The sequence below is a fragment of the Leuresthes tenuis genome, unplaced genomic scaffold (genome assembly GCF_036924035.1).
Source record: "Leuresthes tenuis unplaced genomic scaffold, fLeuTen1.0.hap1 SCAF_4, whole genome shotgun sequence".
Classification (NCBI taxonomy): domain Eukaryota; kingdom Metazoa; phylum Chordata; class Actinopteri; order Atheriniformes; family Atherinopsidae; genus Leuresthes; species Leuresthes tenuis.
The window spans coordinates 15,213,928-15,234,067 of NW_027325358.1; the positions used below are offsets into that span (position 1 = coordinate 15,213,928).

The 20,140-nt window shown below is 40.6% G+C and overlaps 1 protein-coding gene across 1 annotated transcript in view; it reads right to left on the reverse strand.

Annotated features, from left to right (window-relative positions):
• Nucleotides 1-1,371: 1,371 nt before the first annotated feature.
• gna12a (guanine nucleotide binding protein (G protein) alpha 12a) overlaps nt 1,372-20,140 on the reverse strand; it is a 28,290-nt gene continuing 9,521 nt past the window's right edge. The window contains exons 3-6 of the mRNA XM_072384764.1: nt 8,280-8,330; nt 8,009-8,209; nt 5,207-5,413; nt 1,372-4,768 (exon numbers count right to left, since the gene is read on the reverse strand). Of these exons, the coding sequence (XP_072240865.1) occupies nt 4,607-4,768; nt 5,207-5,413; nt 8,009-8,209; nt 8,280-8,330 (621 nt within the window). The 3' untranslated portion in view covers nt 1,372-4,606. The remainder of the gene's footprint in view (nt 4,769-5,206; nt 5,414-8,008; nt 8,210-8,279; nt 8,331-20,140) is intronic.

Consider the following 20,140-nt stretch of genomic DNA (forward strand, 5'->3'; position numbering starts at 1 on the left):
GGATGCGCTGGATGGACGCATTTGTTCGATGTTTGATGCCGACTCACACAGTGAATTGGATTCTGAAGTGTTTTCCAAGAATAACAAAGTTGCATTCAAGTACATAAAAAAACATGTACCTGTTTCAACAACATAACTGCATTCTAATTTTAAAAATAAAGCACTTTAGGAGCAGACCAGCATTCAGCTATTTGACAGTCCTGCAGGGTCGTGTTGCTGTTGATCACAGCGTAAAGTCGAACAGAAATAAATGCACGTATAGTGTAGTGGCTACAGATTAAACGTACACATTGAAGTGCAGCTTGAGGACAAAATGTACTGCGCCTCTCTTCCTTTGTAAACGAATGCTTCCTTGTGTTTCAAAGACCACTGGGGATATATTTTTCTGCTCCCTGCTTTTTCCTCTTTTGTAGGATACCGCAGGAGGGTGGTTTGGGTTTCTCTGATGTGTGTTTGTGTCTGTGTGTGAGCGTGGGTTGGGGGTGGTGGTGGTGGGGAGGGGGTCGTTCTTACAGTCGCTCCATTTTGGGATCGGTACAGGAAGTGGGCTCAGAGGAAACATAACCTCCTCCCCCCTCCTCCCTCTCTCTATCCTCTTACTTTTTCTTGTATTCCCTCTTCCTCCCTTTGTCTGTCCCTCCCCCAGTCTGTGCCTACCCATTCACAAGGTCATGTTTTTTCTTGGGTGCCAGAGATCTCATAGTCTGTCACATGAGTTTCTGCAGAGCGCATGTTATAGACCTTAAATTACATTCTGCTTACTTCCTGTGAAAATAAATCTATGTTGACCAGTGATTTCTAAAACAACACTAGAACTCTGGTCTAGTTGTTTCTGGACCCCCTCCCTTTCTCTTGAGACTTGGAGGCAGTTATGTAGCAGAGCTCCTCTGATTAAAAGCCAAAGCAAAGGTCAGACTCTGCTGGGTAACAGAGATATCACCCGATTTCAGCTTTGCTCTCATGCCCAGCGGTCTGATAGCTCTCGCTGATGAGCTTCATATTACATTATGCGGAATGAGAGCTTACATTTTGCCTCGGCTGTACATCAGTATGACATTACTTATCAGGAGCTTCGACTCGCTGATTTTTGGCTTAGCAAGAGAGCTTCTCATGTTCATAAATACTGATTAAAACGCCTCTGGAAATAAGAAAAACATATTCAAATTCCTCCAAATGTCTTCTTCGTGAACTCAAAACATTTTTTTAAAAAAATCCTCCCAATCCTGCCCCCCCCCCCCCCCCCCCCCCCCGCCGTGAATCTTTCTATCACTCCTCACTTTTCCAAATCAGAGGGTCTTGACCCCTTGCTTTGCCACATACACACTCATACACACACTGTCGCCCACACTGAGAAAATAAAGAAACAGCATGTCAGCAAACGGCAGTGTATTTCACCACAGAGCACAGAGGCAAGGCACTGGAAACAAAAAAAAAAAACAAAAGCAGAGGACCTCCCACTTTTCTTCCTGCTCGCCTTTCAAAGTCTGCGCCTGTTTGTTTGTTTCGTTGCCTTTTTCTTCCCCAGACATTTTACTTTCTGGTCATCTCTCTGAGAAACATCCAGTGCAATGACACACACTTAGAAAAATACAAACTCGTGTGAGTGGAGAACGTAGGTTAGTTAACAACAAATGTTACAGCAACATGCCAGTTACAGTGATACTGTTAGAGTGGTGTTTGTATTTTACTTGTACACACAGGTGTCACTCAGACACATACACATTAATGCAGTTTAATAAGAAGATGTGTGGAAGTGTTCATGGTTTGTCTCATTCCCTCTGAAGGCCAAGTCGACTGAATGCTCGGGGTGGGAAAAGCAGCCCAGCTGTGTCCTGCTGCTGTGCACCAAGATGCAAACCCAGCAAACGCTGGAAATCAAATCAACATTTCCATTTCACTCCACTTGATTCATTTCTTAGTTTGAATACATGTTTTTATGGATAAGTATATGGGAGATAGCCGGTCTCCATTAAAATCCTGTAACAGAGCATGTCAGACGTGGTTCTGGTTGGCAGTTTAACCGTCATTATAAATCAGTGCGCAAGGTATGTTGAACTGCAAGTAACCATAGCGACAGCATTTTTATTTATGCTACACAGACAGTTACCCCCCTCTCTGCTGAAACAGAGCTAATGATTACTGTGAATGGTTTTGATGGCCTTGTTAATAATTTAGTATTTAAACCAGAGTTTAACCATAATGGTTTTTGTTTTTTTTCTTTTTGGCCACCTGGGGGCATCACAAAAAACTTTTGAACCCAACAGTAAAGATTTTAACACGGTCTTATGTCACTGTTCCACTGTTTGGAAATATTACCTGAGATTAGTGACAAACTGAGATTAAATGTTCGTGTTGTAGAATAATTTGATTTCCGGTGGTGCTATTTTTATTTATTTTTTATTTCGAAACCGGTTAAAACTGACCACAAAAATTCCATTGCGTTGAAACGCTGATTTCATCATCTATTAAGGGATTAAGCCCTGAAACCTTTCCGGTCAGACCTACTGAAATTATCATGCTATACATCTGGCAACCACTGCTTAGCTCTAGCACAAGCAGAGCAACATTTAATTTTAATTCAAGTTGAGGTGACAAAACTTCCTGGAAGTTGATCTGATATTCACGCTCTTTTTGGATCTGCTTTTTGTCTCGAAACAACTCCTGAAAAAAATATCTGCATCTTTAGCTGCTAAATTCTCTTGTGAGGTCAGCAGCTCGTTGGTAACTTTGCCGTTTTGAGCTTGGTGATACGCAAAGTACAGCTGGCAACAAAACTATGAGAGCGGTGAGAGTGAAGTAAACAAACCTGACCTGAAAGAAGGTCAAACATTGTGGGAACCTGTACAGTTGGGTGATGATTATGTGTTGTTTGGTGAGGATGAGCAGCCCTCTTTGATAAAGAACATCTTTTGCGTCACTGATACAAAAGACATTGACTACCGATGCTCAACAATGACACAAACAGTGACATTATAAGAGTTCTGGCTTTTCACTTACATACTTAAACCTAATTAATTTTCACACTCAGCAGCTGGAAGCAGCTAATATAAATTGAGTTTCTTAGACAGCACAGCAACTTATCTGAATTATCTTGAGATTAGGATGTAACTGAAAAAGGAAGGAATCCCTGTGTGTGCTTTGATTTTCACTACCGCTCGTTTCTTGCTAGTTTACCTCTAACATAGCAGCTGGGTTCCTGAGGACTTCTGGAAGTGTGCTGTGACACTTCCACAACTGTATCTTCAGCTGACCTTTGGCTGCTTGTGGGCAGACCCCCTGTTGCTAGGCAACATCAAAGGCCTACGTATGGGTAGTCTTTTTTTCCTTTAAGTTTTAACATGCATAGCTCTTTTTAGGATATTCAACGAAAAAGGGTGGAGAAATGCATACCAGTGGGAGAAAATGTCACCAAAACTTGCATTAGCCAGCTTATTTGATCTTTTTTAGTTTGGTCTAAAATCTAAAATTTCTGCTAGAAGTCCAAGGATACGGTAATTTACAGTTCAATCTCGTAATTTTCTGCTCTTCCCTTCATGTTTACAAAAAGAATGGGAACGGGCAGCGTAATCATAAAGCAAAAACATCTAGTAAATACTTTAAATATGCCTTGGGTTAAGCCTTGTTTATTGTGGTGCAGCTACTAAAAAGCCGGTGGACAGTGGAAAGGAAACGAAAGGACAGAGATGAATCAATCGTGATGCATAACCAATAGTGGTATCCGTGTGTGTATTCTTTAAACAAAGATGAGTCTCTAATTTGACTGTCTGCTGTTTCTGCTGGAGAGGAAGGAACAATCTGTCTATTGTGCTGGCGAGAGGAGAAAAGGACAGGAGAGAGGAGAGAAAAGAGAGGATTGGAAGGAGAAGAAAACTTGTTCTCTGCAGCTGTTCTTCTCTTGTACGATGGTGGGAAAAAGAGCAAACGCAAGAAGAGGAAAAAAAAAGGACAGCACAGAGGAGGACGGGAAGCATAAGAGAGCTTCGTCTCTTCCTTCTGTTAAAGTTCATTGACAGGAACACTTGTGCAACCTTATCACATAACACAGCATATGACCAGTTTGGGCCCAAACCCTCACCCCTCTCCCTCTGTCACGTGTACCTTAAAACAAGGCATTTTTCAGCTTGCTCTCAACTTTCTGTATTTCCTCCTTATTCTGTCTTTGCACTCCTTCCCTCCTGCTCCTCGCCCAGCTTGAGCTACATCACAACAGGCAGCAGTCTGACTTGGTTTAGAGACAAGGTTGTCAACAGTCTTATGTACATAAGAGGAAAAAACGCTTTCAGTGCTCATGTCATGTAGCTGGTGCTTTTCCTCCATATTTCGATTCTCTCTTCAGCATACACACATTTATACGGGTTAAATGCAGAATCTCCACAGTGGCCAACATAGATCACCAGGTCCAGAGTCCCCTCGTGGCTCCACAGGTTCAGAGTTCAGTTAGATCCACTCTGTGTGGGTCAACCGACTGTTCCATATGTCAGTGTTCATGCACACTCAAGGGCTGTAGTGTCAGAGAGAAGCAGAGCTCCCCACAAAGTCCCCAAGCCCGGACTAATGGCTGGTTTCACAGTTACAGTCAGAGAAGCCGTCGTCTGTGGCAGGAATGTCACTGCAGCATGATGTCTTTAAGGTTTTCCTGCAGAATGGTGTCCTTGACGGCGTGAAAGACAAAGCGAATGTTTTCTGTATCTACCGCAGTGGTGAAGTGGTGGAAAAGTGGCTTTCCCCGGTTTCTCCTCTTACGACTAAAGGACTGCACCAGGAATGCCTAAAAGAAGCAGAACAGGGGCAGTTAGACCGTGTGTGTGTGTGTGTGTGTGTATCTGTGCGTAACATTACCGGCTCAAACACTAAAGATAGCATCCTCTTTTCCAACACACTTTTTTTGGACAAAGCAAAGAAAGATTACTCTCGTCTTGTTGGGGGAGATTACCTCAGATGTTTGTCCAAATAAATTATAGTCTTTGTCTTTGAAGGTTTTTCTCTCATTAAAGCGGAACACAAAATACTTAAGCAGAAAGCAACAGATAGAGCAACAGAGCTCCTCAGAGTGAGTTAAACACTTTGACAGATGATGGCCACCTAACTGGGTACCTCCAGATTTTTATTTCAGGAATTAAAACATGTCTGATCCGTATGTGTGTGTGTGTGGATGGATGACAGTGGTGTTTCACTAACTCATTAAGCATGAAAAATCTCGGCGTACCTGTACGTCCTCTAGTCTGCGTGGGTCTCCTCTGAACTCTGGAAAGTACTTGCGAATGTCCACTGTACGAATCTTGTCCACCAGCAGGTCTGTTTTGTTGAGAAAGAGGATGATGGACACGTTCAGGAAGAGCTTGTTGTTGACGATTGTCTCGAAGATGTTCATGCTCTCCACCAGACGGTTTGTCCTGCGGTCCTCCATCAGGACCTGGAATAACACACACTCAGAATGATCCTTTGGTTTTTTTAAGGTCTTATCAGTGTAGCAATTAAGGATTCAGTCGCCATCATATGACCGTTGATTTGAATTGGAGCCACGACTGCAGGAACAATCAAGTTTCCTCAGCCTACCACAAAGACAGCTTTGTATAAAACTCAGATGTTGTGTCTCTCTTCTCCATTTCATAATTCAACAAGTCAAGAGAGTCTGAAAAACATTTCCATAGCATTAGCTTTACATAAGAGTTGGAGCCTCTAACCTGAAAAGCCCTCGCCACGTCAGGCCGCTTTATTCAGACAACTGAGAATTTCAAATAACTCCCATCAGGGTTTTAAGCAGCTTCATAAACTAGATTTATCATTGCTAGAAGAAATTGGCTACTAGATCTTTAAATTGTCTAAAGCCAGTCCTGCCTTTATTAGACTCTATGCTGTTTATTACCATAGCATAGAGAGAGTTTTCTGAAGGCTTCTACCACACTGTGAGAAAAGATAAATCAACATAATTCCAATCAATTCTAAAAAAAAAGAAGAATAAATCAACCCTGTCATGGTGAAAAAATAACTAACTAATTAACTAACTAACTAATGCCAGCTGTCGTTAGAACTCTCAGCTGTGTTTGATTAATTTGATCAGTAAACTGATCAGCTGAAGAACTGGGTAAATAGGCACGATGGGGACGGCATGCATAGACTTGACTTGTTCACAGAACCATTTTTGATTCAGTTGGAAATTTTCTTCCTGTAACTTTTGCAACTTTACTGTGCTCCATAAACATGCGGGGTCAAGCGAGTCACGTTATCTTTGTGTTTCTTCCCATTTTTATGTGGATAAAACACAAATCTCTTAATCCATAAATCCATCTGACCTCATCATTGTCACCTCACTCACTGTCTGTCTTGCTTTCATAAGGTCATTGATGTCTAATAACTTCCCGAATGCTGGGTGATGACTAAACTGAAAGGATGGAGTTTCAAAGTTCCTAAGTTTTCCATGAGGCCAAATGTGAGAAATCTTTAGCTCCATTTTGACTGACAGCACCCAGAACTTTCTTCTTTTTTTCAGGAGCTAAAGGATTATTGCAAACTTATATTTATATAAGTCTTATTTCCACTGAGGTCTGACGTTCAGAGTACTTTAGTCTACTGAGCTCTGTTGCTCCACCCTGACAGTGATCGCTGGAGTATAATTTTTTTGTGAGGTTTGGGTAATTTTTTATCTATTATTTAGAGCATGCCAAGAAACAAATCAGAGACTAAGGCTTTATCGATCTAAATAACATCTTCATTATCATGGCCGCTGCTCCCTTGGTCGTCTGTCACAAGGACAGGAGTATTAACTCAAAATGTTTCCGCGTTACACATTTTTATAGGGTTTTAGGTGTTTTTACTTGTTCCTTAGAGCAAACTGTGGCAAAAGAGTCAGAGATGAACATTTTATTGCTCTGATTTAAGTGCTTTCATTTCATAAACTGAGCTCCGTCTCCTTGTTCATGCTGAAGCTTTCAAAATTAATGTCTCAGTTTAAATCTTGTGTTCACAAACAGCAGCAACTACTCCTGTGGTACAACTTAAGGTTTACAGATTTTATCAGCTATTGTGCATTATCAAACCTGAGATGACTGAGACATTGAAAAACCAAAACGCAGGGAGTACTCGACCAATCAGAAAAGTATAGTGCTGCAAGACCCACCCACAGAGGTTTAGTGGAGTCTCAAAAGTACCGTATTTTCCGCACTCAGAGACGCAGCTAAAAGCCTTAAATTTTCACAAAAATCGGCCGCACGCCATATAATCCGGTGCGCCGGTCAAACCGCCAGTTTGAATTTACCGTGGGGAGCGCCGAGCATTCATCGGGGCATTAAGCCCTCTCCGCATGACTCTCCCGGGGCGCCGCTCACCGCCACGTTCACTTCTGCTGCGCCTCTTCGCTCTCGTACGTTGGAAATGAATGGCAACTGGCCACTTCCGTCGCTCGCTTTGCGTTCGGTGTGAATCCAGGGTTGGGCGGATCCCAGCCATTCACTCTGAATGGGGCGAAGATTGTATGGAGCTCGTACTTAGCGATTGAATCGTGCCATCATTAATGCTTTTGCCCATGTCCCAGTGAGTGCCTGTTCTTCAGTCTGAGATGGGTGATGCACACCGATGTGCAGTTCATAAGTTTATAAGTGTAAAAACGACCGACGATGTTGTCCATGACCATTTCCCGCTGACACAGGGACGTAATACATACACTACGTGTGCTGGCAGTGATAAACCAATCAGAGAACATTAGGTAATACGTACGCCTTATAATCAGGTGCGCCTTATGTATGGGTGAAGTACAGACATGGACCCCATAATATAGGGTGCGCTTTATAATCAGGTGAGCCTTATAGTGCGCAAAATATGGTAATACCTCCCTACCAGGGCCCTTTCTGGAGATGAAACCTTTCCCTTGGATTTAGGGTGTCCAGGGACATCTGGATACCTTGTCATTTTTTTATTATTTTTCTATAGTAGGTGATTATGTATGTCATTTTTTGGATTTAACAGATTAAGACGTTATTATCATTATTACCTATTACCTGTTATTACGTACCTGGTCGTATTCTGATGACGACACCATGAAGAGTATCGATGTGATCCCATCGAAACACTGGAACCACTTCTGTCTCTGTGACCTTTGACCGCCAACATCCACCATCTTGAAAGGAATCTTTTTGATCACAAAGTCGTGCTCGACAATCCCTTTAGTCGCCTTCCGTGCAAACAAAATATCTTGCCTGCTTGGAATGAAGTTCTGAAAAGAGGAGAAACTAGTTTTCTATCATGTTTTAAAGGGATCAGAAAGAAATGCCACTGACACTCACCAGTTGTCCAATACGATCCAAGTTATCCAGGAAGTATTTGACTGACTCACTCTGAGGACAAGAAGGAAAAAAAATAATTTAAAAAATAAAAATAATCACTCACAAAACGCAACATTCAACTGACTCATCTTATAAAACATTAGGGAAACATAATTGGACCAAATAATGAAATTACATCTCTTAATCTGATCATCAGAACAATTTATTTTCTTGCATTTCTCCCTTAGATAATCCTCATTTCAGAGAAGATTATGTATTTTGATTGAATAAGACATCAATCGATGCAATAACAGCCTGAATCCATGTGACCAAACATAATCATATCAGTTCTGCTGCTTGTGTGGGTGGACTTGACCAGTCGTACAGTAATTCTGAATCTACATCTGAATCTTAAACTGATCATTGTGTTAATAATACCCATGTTTTTATCAGTGTCTCACCATCACATACAGTATACAAACTCTGACATGACTTCATGACTCTGTAAAGATCTGTTGACTACAGTAAAGCGGCACTAATCAATAACAATGGATTAAATGGCGATGTGTAATTTGAAAGGAGCGTGTGGTTTTACAATCCCACAGTGAAATGTCACCAGGGTTTGTAGTTTACCTCTAGCTGATTCAGTGTTAAACTTCAATGGCCTCGTTGTTTTGGTTCAAAAGCCCTTAAACTTAAAACCCACGAAGTTGTGACGCGCACAACCTGCCCAGCGGCCAACAACAAACAGACGACCAGCTAGTAAACTCAGCAGCAGATTTAGCCGCTGAACTGACATTCTTTTTTACCTCAGCAGTTGGTAGAAACCAAAACAATGATAAAAAGAGAGTTAATGTTGGACTTCTTCTAGTTCTGGTTGGAGGTTTAGAAACACTCAAAGTGGACATGAATGTCTCTTACTCAGAGACATAATAATTGTGCAGTACTTGATATACAGAACAAAAATCAAACAAACAAGGATTTAGAGCACAAGTTTTGTGTGAATCAATTTTTCTAGTTTCTGAGTACGGACTTTTAAAGACAGTCTACGGCTTTTGTTTTCTCCTAATAAGGTTGATGTCTGGGCTTTGGGAAGGTCATTCAAAAAGCTAAATGTTTGTCAGCTTTATTAATTCCTCCACCAGTATTGAAACGGGTTTGGGGTCATTGGCCAGCTGGTACACCCCTCTATGTCCTTGTTTCATCTGTCCAGCTGATGATTTGAGGTTATCAGTGGATTAATATAGTCAGAAGAACTTGCAGTTTGTGTTTTTTTTTCCTTTTTTTTTTAAATGTCCTGTCCAGTGAAGGATTAACACCTCATATTTTGAATTATATTCTACTGCTATATGCTATTATTCTGTTGTATTTAGTGCACCCAGAAGTAATTGCACAGTGGCACTTCATTTCTGTTTCATATCTTCAGGGGGTGGGGGAACATTATTAATTTGATATAAGCCATGAAAGAGGTGCAGATGTCGCAGCCAGTACAATCCACAGGCTGTAGGGAGAGGCAACTTATTAATCATTTTGAGTAAACTAGTTGTCACTGCTTGGGTCATCCACACATGAAAATTGGACTGCCGTTCTGTCATCATGGAAGTTCAGGGGACAAAAGGCTCTTTATTAAACTGTGTATTGGAACGTCTGATTAACTTTGGCATAATGAGGTTGTTCGTAGTTCTTAAAGTAAAGTTTCCCTTCGATAGTTCTTAATATTTCATATCAATTTCATTTATACAATATTCCAAAGCGCCTATTCCATCTTTATTATTTATTTATGATTATTAATTGTTTGAGAACATATTTTACGGCATGTGATCAGCAACTGACCTAAGTAGGGCATGACCACTCTGTTCTGTCTATGATTGGTTCGTCCAACCAATCAGCCAGTTGCAGGCTGAGAAAGGTGGGCAATGCCTTTGCCATCCTAGGAAGAAAAAAATTGACTTGCAGCACATAGCTGAATATGATGTCCATCAAATAGGCTTTAGAAGTGGGTATATTCAATGGTTTATGCCTGGGTATACCCTGCATTACAAAACTGATGCTAACACCACCTTAATGGTGTTGTTGCCTCAACTTTACTACTCCATATATACCTCTCTGGACCTTGTAGCCAAACATCTCAATCTTTGTCTCAACAGGCCATCAAACTTTCATGAAAAAGGCTTTTTATATTGACTTTTATTAGTACATCTTTTGCCCACAAGGTCAGTTGCAAACTGTATTCAGGCTTGAACAATGCTGGTCTTTCCTGCAGGTGATAAAGGCGGTGGCCCAGAACAACCTCTACTGAGAGGGCGCCATTAGACCGTGTTTTTTTCTCTCCTTTCATCACTGCGAAAGCCCATTTATGGGCTTAATAAGCTATTACAATGGGCTGTTAGCTTTATGCTTTCTACTTTATGTGAGTTTGATTTTAATGACATCCATTAAAATTATGCTAATTGTTGTCCTCATCCTACACAAGTTTTGTTTTTGGTATTTTTCTCCCCCCGATGCTCATCAACTGCTGGCATGACAATCAATATCCAAATAGTCCAATAATCCAACATTATTTATTTTGAATCAATAAATACAAGACAAGACAAAAATAAAGACAAGGACAATTCAGACAATCACGACTTGGGCGCGACCAAAGTAAGGTTACCAACTGAAGCTAATTATTTTAGGTGCATCCTTACCAATTGCCCCCAGTGTTAGTTGTGTTTACAGCTGCTGCTCCACAAAAATCAACATCAAAAACCAGCACGTACTGAACAACTCAGGGAAGGCAACACAATGGATGAGAATATGTCTGAGGCCACAGAAGGCAGCTGCTGAAATCCTGTGATGAATCAATAAATTTCCACATATTCCGTAATCAAAACAGAAACTGTAAGTCTATGCTGAAAAAAAAGGAAGAAAAGGGGTTGAAAAGGTCAAGATTTGGAAGCAGGATTCGAAAATGTGATCAACGTGACTTTAAAACAAGAATAAGGAGAAATGACAAATTGGATTATTGAATAATTCTTACGTCATGCTGCACTGTTTTAGTCGTTTCTGGCACAATCAGTTTTATCTCCTGACTGCCAAGACCCACTGAGTCTGACCAGAACATCAGGGCAGGACACTAAAATCATTGTGCCTGTGCCCACATTCAAGTGCACTGAGCTTTATTTGGTGATTGCACATGTGCATTTGGGTTTTTCATGCTGAGCATGTTATACTGTAGGGTATCATTCTTGCTGTATTAGGCATCAGTTGAGTTCACTTCATTTCTGTATGGTGTGAAAATCAATTATCCAGTTCTTAAAGCTTGAGTTGTGGAGTCAATTACAGTGAACCTGCATTAATTTTGGCCAGTGCTCCTCTATCTTTGTTGAGCAGTAATGTAGTTTAAGTGCACACTGTTCTTCACTCCAATGGATTATACAGTTCAGACAAGTTTTAAGAGGCTGCTAATTGATTTGCAGAATGCTCACAATCGAATAGAAACCAGTAAGGGCCTGGAACCGAGAAAACGGTTTAATCGGGTTACAGCAAGACAGCAGCATGATCTGCAGCACGGTTTACTGCGCTGGTAAGTATTTGTGATTTACTCAAAGGGACAGTTTAAAACCCAGGTTTTTTTTAAATCGAAACAATAAGTATAAAAAGTTCAAGCTGACTGCCAACAATAGTTAAAAACTGATTCCCTCTCTTCCTCTCTTTCTTTTAAATACATTCACATTCAACAGGAAACAGCTGTGTGTGTGAAAACAGAGTGGAGAGACATGGGGGAGGGAGGGATTAGCGAGTCAGACAGAACCCGGTTGCAAATTCATTTTAGCACTCTCATCACACACACACACACACACACACACACACACTCCAATAAACAGCAGAATTTTCCAAACTTTGAACGAGTTTTAGCTTCTCTTTATCTGATCAGCGTTTACCACAAAGAACTCTTCCTGTCAGCTCTGACATGCAGCGTAACAACCAGGAAACGCGACCCCAGTGCGAGTGAGATGTGAGGCCGTGACCCCGCCGCTGACCCACAGTGTCACAGCAATATGAAACACAAAGCCGGGGACTCGGATTGGTTCAGCAGGACATGAGCAGCAGGAGGGGCTTTATGGAGGGAAAGACAGCGAGAGGGGAATTCCCAGAGATGAAGGCCAATGCGTACGCAAACAAAGACACAGACAGACAGACAGACACGGACGTGAGCACACACGGACAATGACCATTTCCACTGACACTTTAAACTGTGTCTGTGGAAACAGCCTGATCATTCATGCTGTGGAAGCAACAATTTAAACAGATTTTTTTCATGCTTTAGACTGATTTTCAGACACTTGAAATGCAGATCTGAAGGTGATAAAAGATCCGTTCCAGCTCCATGTGTGTGTTCATGTGTGTGTAGTTGAATAAAGGCAGAGGAATGTCTCCATTCATGACTTGTATGGGTAGATTAGGGGCTTTATTACAGCAAAGACCTGAATAAGCTCACATTCTGGTGTGTGCTCGTGTGTGTGTTCACAGGTGTATGCGTCGCTTGCACTGTGTGTGTAACTGGGTGTGTCACCACGGTCTGTCAGTCCTTTCATTACGACGGTATGATAACCGATAGGGTGAAAATACTGAGTAATAACTGACAATCCAGCTCGATTAAAGAGTTGATTAATCTCTTTGTTTTCAAACTGTCTATCATCATTTTCAAAGTGATGAAATGATAATAGCCTCATCTATTTATCAGCGACTGTTCATTGTATTGCTAGGAGCTTGAGTTTGAAAAAATAAAACGTGAGACACGTTGTCCAGTTGTGAATGTGTTGATGTATTAAACTCCAGCAGGAAAAGCCTGACATCCCAAATAAAGAGCAGTCCAAATGTCCTATTAAAAGCAGTAAAAGGAGCAACATGATCTGTTATAAAAAGCCAACATTTAGGTTTTTTTGCTTGATAAACTATGAAAATACATTTTTAAAACTCGATCCCGTTGAGCTCCTTCTAAAAACATTTTAATTGGTGTTAGTAATTTGTGTTTGGCAGCAGCAGATGTGACCTCCGTGATGGAGAGCTGGTTTGCACTGTCACCTCAAAGTAAGCGGGTTCATCATTTGTTCCTCTGTGCGGAGTTTCCGCGTCCTTTTATGCCTACGTGGGTTTTCTCCGGATGCTTCGGTTTCCTCCCACAGTCCAAAGGCATGCGTGTTAGATTAGTTGAGATTCTAAATTAGTAGAGTTAGTGTTGGCGTGCATGGTTGTCTGTCTGTCTGTGGGCGTCATCTCTGGGATGGACTGACAAACTGTACAGGGCGATAACGAGGATAGGCTCCAGCCCCTCGTGATCCTGAGCAGATAAAAGTAGGTATAAAAAAGACTGATGGGATGTGACTGTTGAGAAAACTGTGGTTTATGTTGGCAACTGTTATTTTTATGCTTAAATTTCTAATATAGCTTGTCAGTGTGCACAAAAACATGCATCCAAGCCATTTTCCCTACTCTGTTAGGTCACAGTATGATGGAATCAGGCAGTGATGAAAGTCTCATAGACCTGTACAAATAAAAAATAAAAAAGGTGAATCACCAAGGTCAGCGGCCGCGGGTCGTCAGCATCTTAGTTTTCTAAAACCAAACATTTAGAACAAGGGATGATCACACTGAGAAAAGAAGAAATGACAAACCTTGACAGCAGCTTGTCAATGACAAGGTAGCTCCAAACTAAAGCATACCACGCTTTATTTTCTATTTTACTCTTAATCCACAATTTATTAAATGAACATTGCATTGTGCTGAAGAAGACCTGAGAGCATGAAGTGAAAAGTAGCGATATTTATATAGCGATATAATCTTTTTCCCCCTAAGTCTCCTGTCTTTTTGCATCCAACATTTTATATCAGTTGAAAATAAAAGTCTGAAAGACCCAAGCAGTAACTATCCATAAATCTTGTAACTAAAAGAAACAAGTTTAATAGAAGGTATGATGTTTACTTTTCGGTCGCCATGGGAACAAAACCACAACAGTGGATATCTAGTTATGGCAATCTGACCATGTTGGTGCTACTAACCTGTATCACTTGCAACACGGCACAAGTCTGAACTGCAGCAGTCAGATTAAGAGACAGATCACCTTTCTAAATAGATAAATAACAGCACTGTCCAAACTTTCCTCCGCCATGACTTCACCTACACCTAATTAAGCGTCTACTCTCCACCTGCTTCCATGCTCCACTACTCTGTAACACAGGCTCTGTGTGTATTATCATATGAATTTCTATGATGAAATTACAAGAAACGATGAGCAAACTGCAACTCTCGAAACACTTTAAGAGTTTTTTTTTGTGGTGTTGCAGCTTCTCTTTTGACAAACAGAGGCAACTGAAAGGACGATGTCCCCGGGTGAAGTTAGAGATCGTGCATGTAGAGAAGTACATATTTTCAGCTGCTTCCATTCAGTGCTTCGATGTTTTAAACAATCGCAACGAGATTGGCATACTAAAATTAATTGTTACGGCGATACAACATGAAAACAACCATTACCATGTGAAAACTACAATGTTACACTTGTCTTCATTTATTGTCCAAACTCGAACGAATGTTGCAATGTTCCACATGCACTGTGGCGCTTTCTGTCACTTTTACAGGCATGTCTCTAAGAAGGGTGAGAAACATTACAAGAAAAGAGACCAATATCTGAATGACTGAATGTCATCGTTTCAACAGACTGATTAATCTATTCATTTTATTATGGTTTTACTGTTATGTGTATAGTTAAGTTAAGGAACAGATACAGCCATCTAGTCAGTCCACCATCCTTGTCCCAGGAAGAGGGAAATTTAGTTCAATGCTGCAGCTTCGTGGACTGTGTGAAGAAACATTCTCGACAAAGCTTCTAGCTTTCTCTGTGGGAGATCATCGTCTGACTGAATTCACTGTACAGACAATGTAATTTATTCAATTCAAGTTATTTGAATGGTGATTTTTGTCAAATGACACTGTGGTTGTAAGATCAGGATATCATTAAAGCAGAGGACCAGTCTGGAAATGCTTTAAGTGGCTGCAAGTTGACACATAAGTCTTAATGGGCAGATTTTTAGTCACAGTTCAAAAACGTTAAGTCGTCTGACAAAAGAAAGAGAAAAATATGTGGCGAGAGCAGCTTTAACAGATGTATAGATATATAGTTATGCTTAACTGGCTTTTCCAAAAAGATGTAAGATGGAACTTACGGAGTCCATTTAAGTCTTGTACATGCTTGAGTGATTCACTGCACAGCAGCATTATCTGGGTGTGTTATTCCAGTTTGAAGAAGCTCAAATTCATATATTGTTAGGTGGACCAACATGTTCACATGCATTTTAAAAGTCCGGTGTTGGTGTGACAAAGTCGAGTGCCATGTAAACATGCTGACTGACAGCAAAGCATCTCTACACCTTTCAGGAACCTCCGCATTCATTCTCTGTATGAATTTAGACCTCTTTTTTTTTTAGAATATCCGTGCTGCTGAGGACAACAGCAACTGTTTACCACCATGGCTGGATGTACAGTCTTGTTTTTGTCAAGCATAGAGGTTTTGGTGTTTATATCCTCTATCATACTGTGTGTTATCTGGGTGTGGTGGGAACATAGAAAACCCTACAAGTAAACAACATCCTTGCATGTGCTTGTTTTTCTCCCCTCACTATCTCTACCTCTCCTTCACTCCGTTCCCTCTCTCTGAGCCTCCCCACCCACTGCTCATCTCTTTTTCCACTCCCTTACTTTCTTCCTCTCCTCGGACCCTCCTTCCTTCCTTCCTTCCTTCGCCTCCTGCCTGCAGCTCAACTCCAGCTGTGCCTGGGAAAAGCTGACTGTGGTATCCCCGGAAAACCTCTCAGAGTGGAGAAAAAGGGGAGGTAGAAAGGATCTAACTCAGCACATCTACGCCACTGCAGACATCTTAGCTTTTGTTGTTAAAGAAAAAGGCTGATGCTTCTTACATTTTTCTTTTTACCAAAATAGTTGTCCTCCCTTCTTAGTCCAGCCCCTGGCCCACAACCTCTAAAAACAGGCAGTCCTGCCTCAGATGTACTTAATTAAAAAGAGGTCCCCTACATGCGGTTTAATTAGAAAAAGGTTACAGAAACAGCTGTGCACTGTAATTTTAAGTAAACAAGATGAGCTGGTGCGCATGTTTCAAACTATTTTTAACTGCAGAGACTTTAAGGAAACACAGTGGTATCCTAAAAATGACAAGAATTAAGTTGTAGTTTGTCCTGATTTGGCCAATTTGTCGACACAGGCAGCTGTTGCAGAAGCAGCGACTGTGACACGCAGCTACTGGAAGCAATTATTGTTCTTTGAAACCAAATGCACCCGAGTGCAGCAGTTGGTGTCAAAATTCATGCTGGAGGTTATAACTCAATCACCCATTGTAAATAAACATCCAGAAATCCACTCAGATGTTAGAGAGAAAAGCGGCGACTCGCACACATCCTCTTCACACAAAAAGCTTTCGGCTGAGAACCAAGAGGTTTTCTTTAGTTTTAATTTGTTATACCAGTGAATGTCTAATTAAATATATAGGAATGATTGTTCAATGCAATTTGTCTAATGAGACCAATATGACAAAATTTAGACACAGCTAACTAGTACAGCTTCACACAGCTGCTAACAGGGTCACAGAGTCGGTCTTAACTCACGTTAAACTAAACGAAAAAAAGAAAAGAAAATGTCCGCAATAGTTTCTTAATGCATTGCTGAATTGGGGGCTCTTTATGAGATCTGCTGCCAGAAATAAAAAAAAAGAATTTCCCCAGCTTCACTGAAAAGCCACATTAAAGTTAAAGTGAGGCATGGGACGCACATGAGCCGAAGCACTCGCTCCATTTGGTCCACAACGACCCCGTATGCCATTAAAAATGCTTCCAACATACAAACAGCAGGAGACCTGTGTGATTTAAACAGCTGTTCAGATCTGAAAGGCCAATCTCCATAATCACATTTTCCATTTATCATGTAATAAATGAAGTGACACGCAGTGATGTTGCTGACCTAAATTATGCTCGTTCTGTTTACGTGAATAGTTGCTTTGGAGAAATGTCACTAACATTTGAACTAAAGCGATGTTAGAATAAACGACAGGGTTTTCCCTACAGTTAAAAGACAGATCCAGCTACTAAGCGCTTTCTCTAGCCGAATGAACACAAATATGATATGCTCAAATTTTAAGGTCCCCTAAACTCTGTATTTGATTATGTGGGTATTGAAAATGGATGGATGGACATTTTGGTGTTTAATGTCTGAATATTTTTTTATTCAAGTGCTTGCCCTTTGGAAGGTTTAATAGCATTTACAAGTTATCATCAACACACTAAACATAAGTGATATAAAATTATTTTTAAATAACATATATTAAATACATTTAAACATTTCCGGGACCATATATTATGCAGACAAAATCTGTTATGATAGCCTTAATTGACATGTGTCTCTAAGCCTTCTTCAGACATACAATGATCTGCCACAACATTATAATCACTAACAGGTAAAGCAAGCAACCCTGCTCATCTTGTTACAATTCCATGAATCTTTGCATGTATGAGAGGACCAAGACTCAGGAGGCAGGCAGGGAAGGAAAAAACAAAACATCCTTTGATTAGACAAAACTTAAGGCGCTGGTGGGGCAGGGTGTCTAAGAAAAAGATAAATTCCAAATACAATGCAGAGCATGGCAGAAACTAAAACCCAACTTGGTGAGAGGCATTAAAAACACAAAGGAAACTGAGATGAAGCTCTATCACTGAACAAAGGAAACTCAGAACTGCATATACTGCAGGCGAAGGCAATCCGTGACCTAGGACCTGGGGTTAATCAAGAATGGGAAGTGAATTCAACTAAATGCACAAAATGCTTAATCATATAAAGGCAAAAACAAAGTCAATGGAGCTAAAATGTTTAAAACCACAGGCCGTGAATCTAAAGAACTAGGCAACACTAAAACAAAGAAATGTGGAACATATCAAAACCCATAAACCATCCCATAAAAACCCATAGTTATCAGCGGAGTTATCGGCTTGGGAAAAATGTCATACTTCATTTCACCTGGGTTCATTGTCTCGCTGTATGAGAGGAGAAGCTGGAGTGTGACACAAAATGATGGAGCGAATGTTCAGCTAGTTTCTGTCCACATTCATTTAATTCATACCACTGTAAAAAAAAGTTAAATAAAAGAAAGTCAGGTGCTTTACCAAATGGTAAAAGAAACCATGGAGTAGAAACGTTTATTTATATAAAACATGTTCTGTCATATTCCAAATAAAGGCCTGGCAAACTGTGTGCGTTTGTCCATTAATGTGACTGCAGCGGTCCAGATATTCTGCTGTGATATGTATGTTACCAAAGTCTGACCTGAAAGACTTAAAGCCAATATGTTTAGTTACTGTCAGCGTGCTGTTAAAGCAAACTTTTGGAACTATCACAATAGAAAATACAAACTAGGTTTTCAAAACCGGATTTGGAGCCAATGACCTCCTAAAGTAAAAGTACACATCAGGCTAAATTACACAAAGCTGTATCTATAACTGGATGCAAACTTCAAAGAGGAAGAGGCAAACTAAGTTTTGGTCTTACAGTATACTGGAGAAAAAAAAAGACTTTTGGGATTATTTCCCAATGGGGACGCAGCAATTTTTCTCTATTGTCAGCTAATACTTGACCATGTTTATTTCTCAGAGGTGGAAACAGCTGACTCTTCAAGTGCTTCAGTCATGTGAGTTGACTGTTCGCTACATCAGAACTTCCCTCTGCAGCTCACCTTTTTGAGCATAGACTATTCATGAGTTGTTGTTTTTTTTTATATAATTTGACTCGCTCCATGAAACCTTTTCAATAGGATATTTGCATAAAATTATACATAAAAGCCTTGATGGAAACATAACAAGAAGCATTTGACAGGATGTTAGCAGGTAATGGGCATCAAAAACGCCTCTAAATGGATTGGTCTTAAAGACAGAGCGACGTCTGCTGTAACATACTGAGATTATCACACAGCAACCCCCGATAAGACAAAGAAGCAGTCTGAGCTAAAACGCTGCATCTCACACACACACACGCACATAAAGACACAGTATGTTAAGTGAGAGGAAGTGGCTTCAGCCTGACTCCAGATTGTTTTGTCACTGATAAATGTGTAACGAGGTAAAAGGTCAAACTTACAGCCCTGAGCAGACAGTAAAGCTGCTGTGTCACTTTCAGTAAAGTCCAAATAAAACTGTCTGACACAGCTCACACAGAGCACACAGACAACAAGAGCAGCTGGTGATGTCGATGCTGTGAGACATTTATTCTGTTCGCAGTATGGTTAGTGGTCATTCATAACATTCTGTTGAACCATTAAGTGTCACTAACAGTCTGTCTGGCCCTTTACGGCACATTTGTAGACACTTGTAGAGTTAATGGTTTCTCTGGTCGTTCAGTTTGTCACAAATGATTCTGTAGACTAAAGTGAGCGCCTACTTTAAAATTTGTTTGGTCCCCACAACATGGCACAAAATGTAAATGAGTAAATAAATACAACTTGGAAATATGTGATAAAAGCTGGGACCACTCATTTACTTTCCCCACATAAATCACCCTATTCACAAACAACAAAATATATCAGAAGACAGCATAGATGAGTATTCAAAAATATTCCAAGCAGGGGTGTAAGAAAAGGGGCCAGTTTATTCAACCCCTCCTTCCAAAACACTTTGTGGTATTTTCAATAAAAACTTCACTTGATTTTCCATCTCTTGACTGTGACTGGCTGTAAAATAAAATAAAAAGAGAGACGATTTTGTGATGATCTGTTGATCAGTGTGTCTTTAAAACATCAGAGTTACAAGGACAAAGAATTGCGCCGCCATCTGCGAGCCGTTTCAGATTCTATT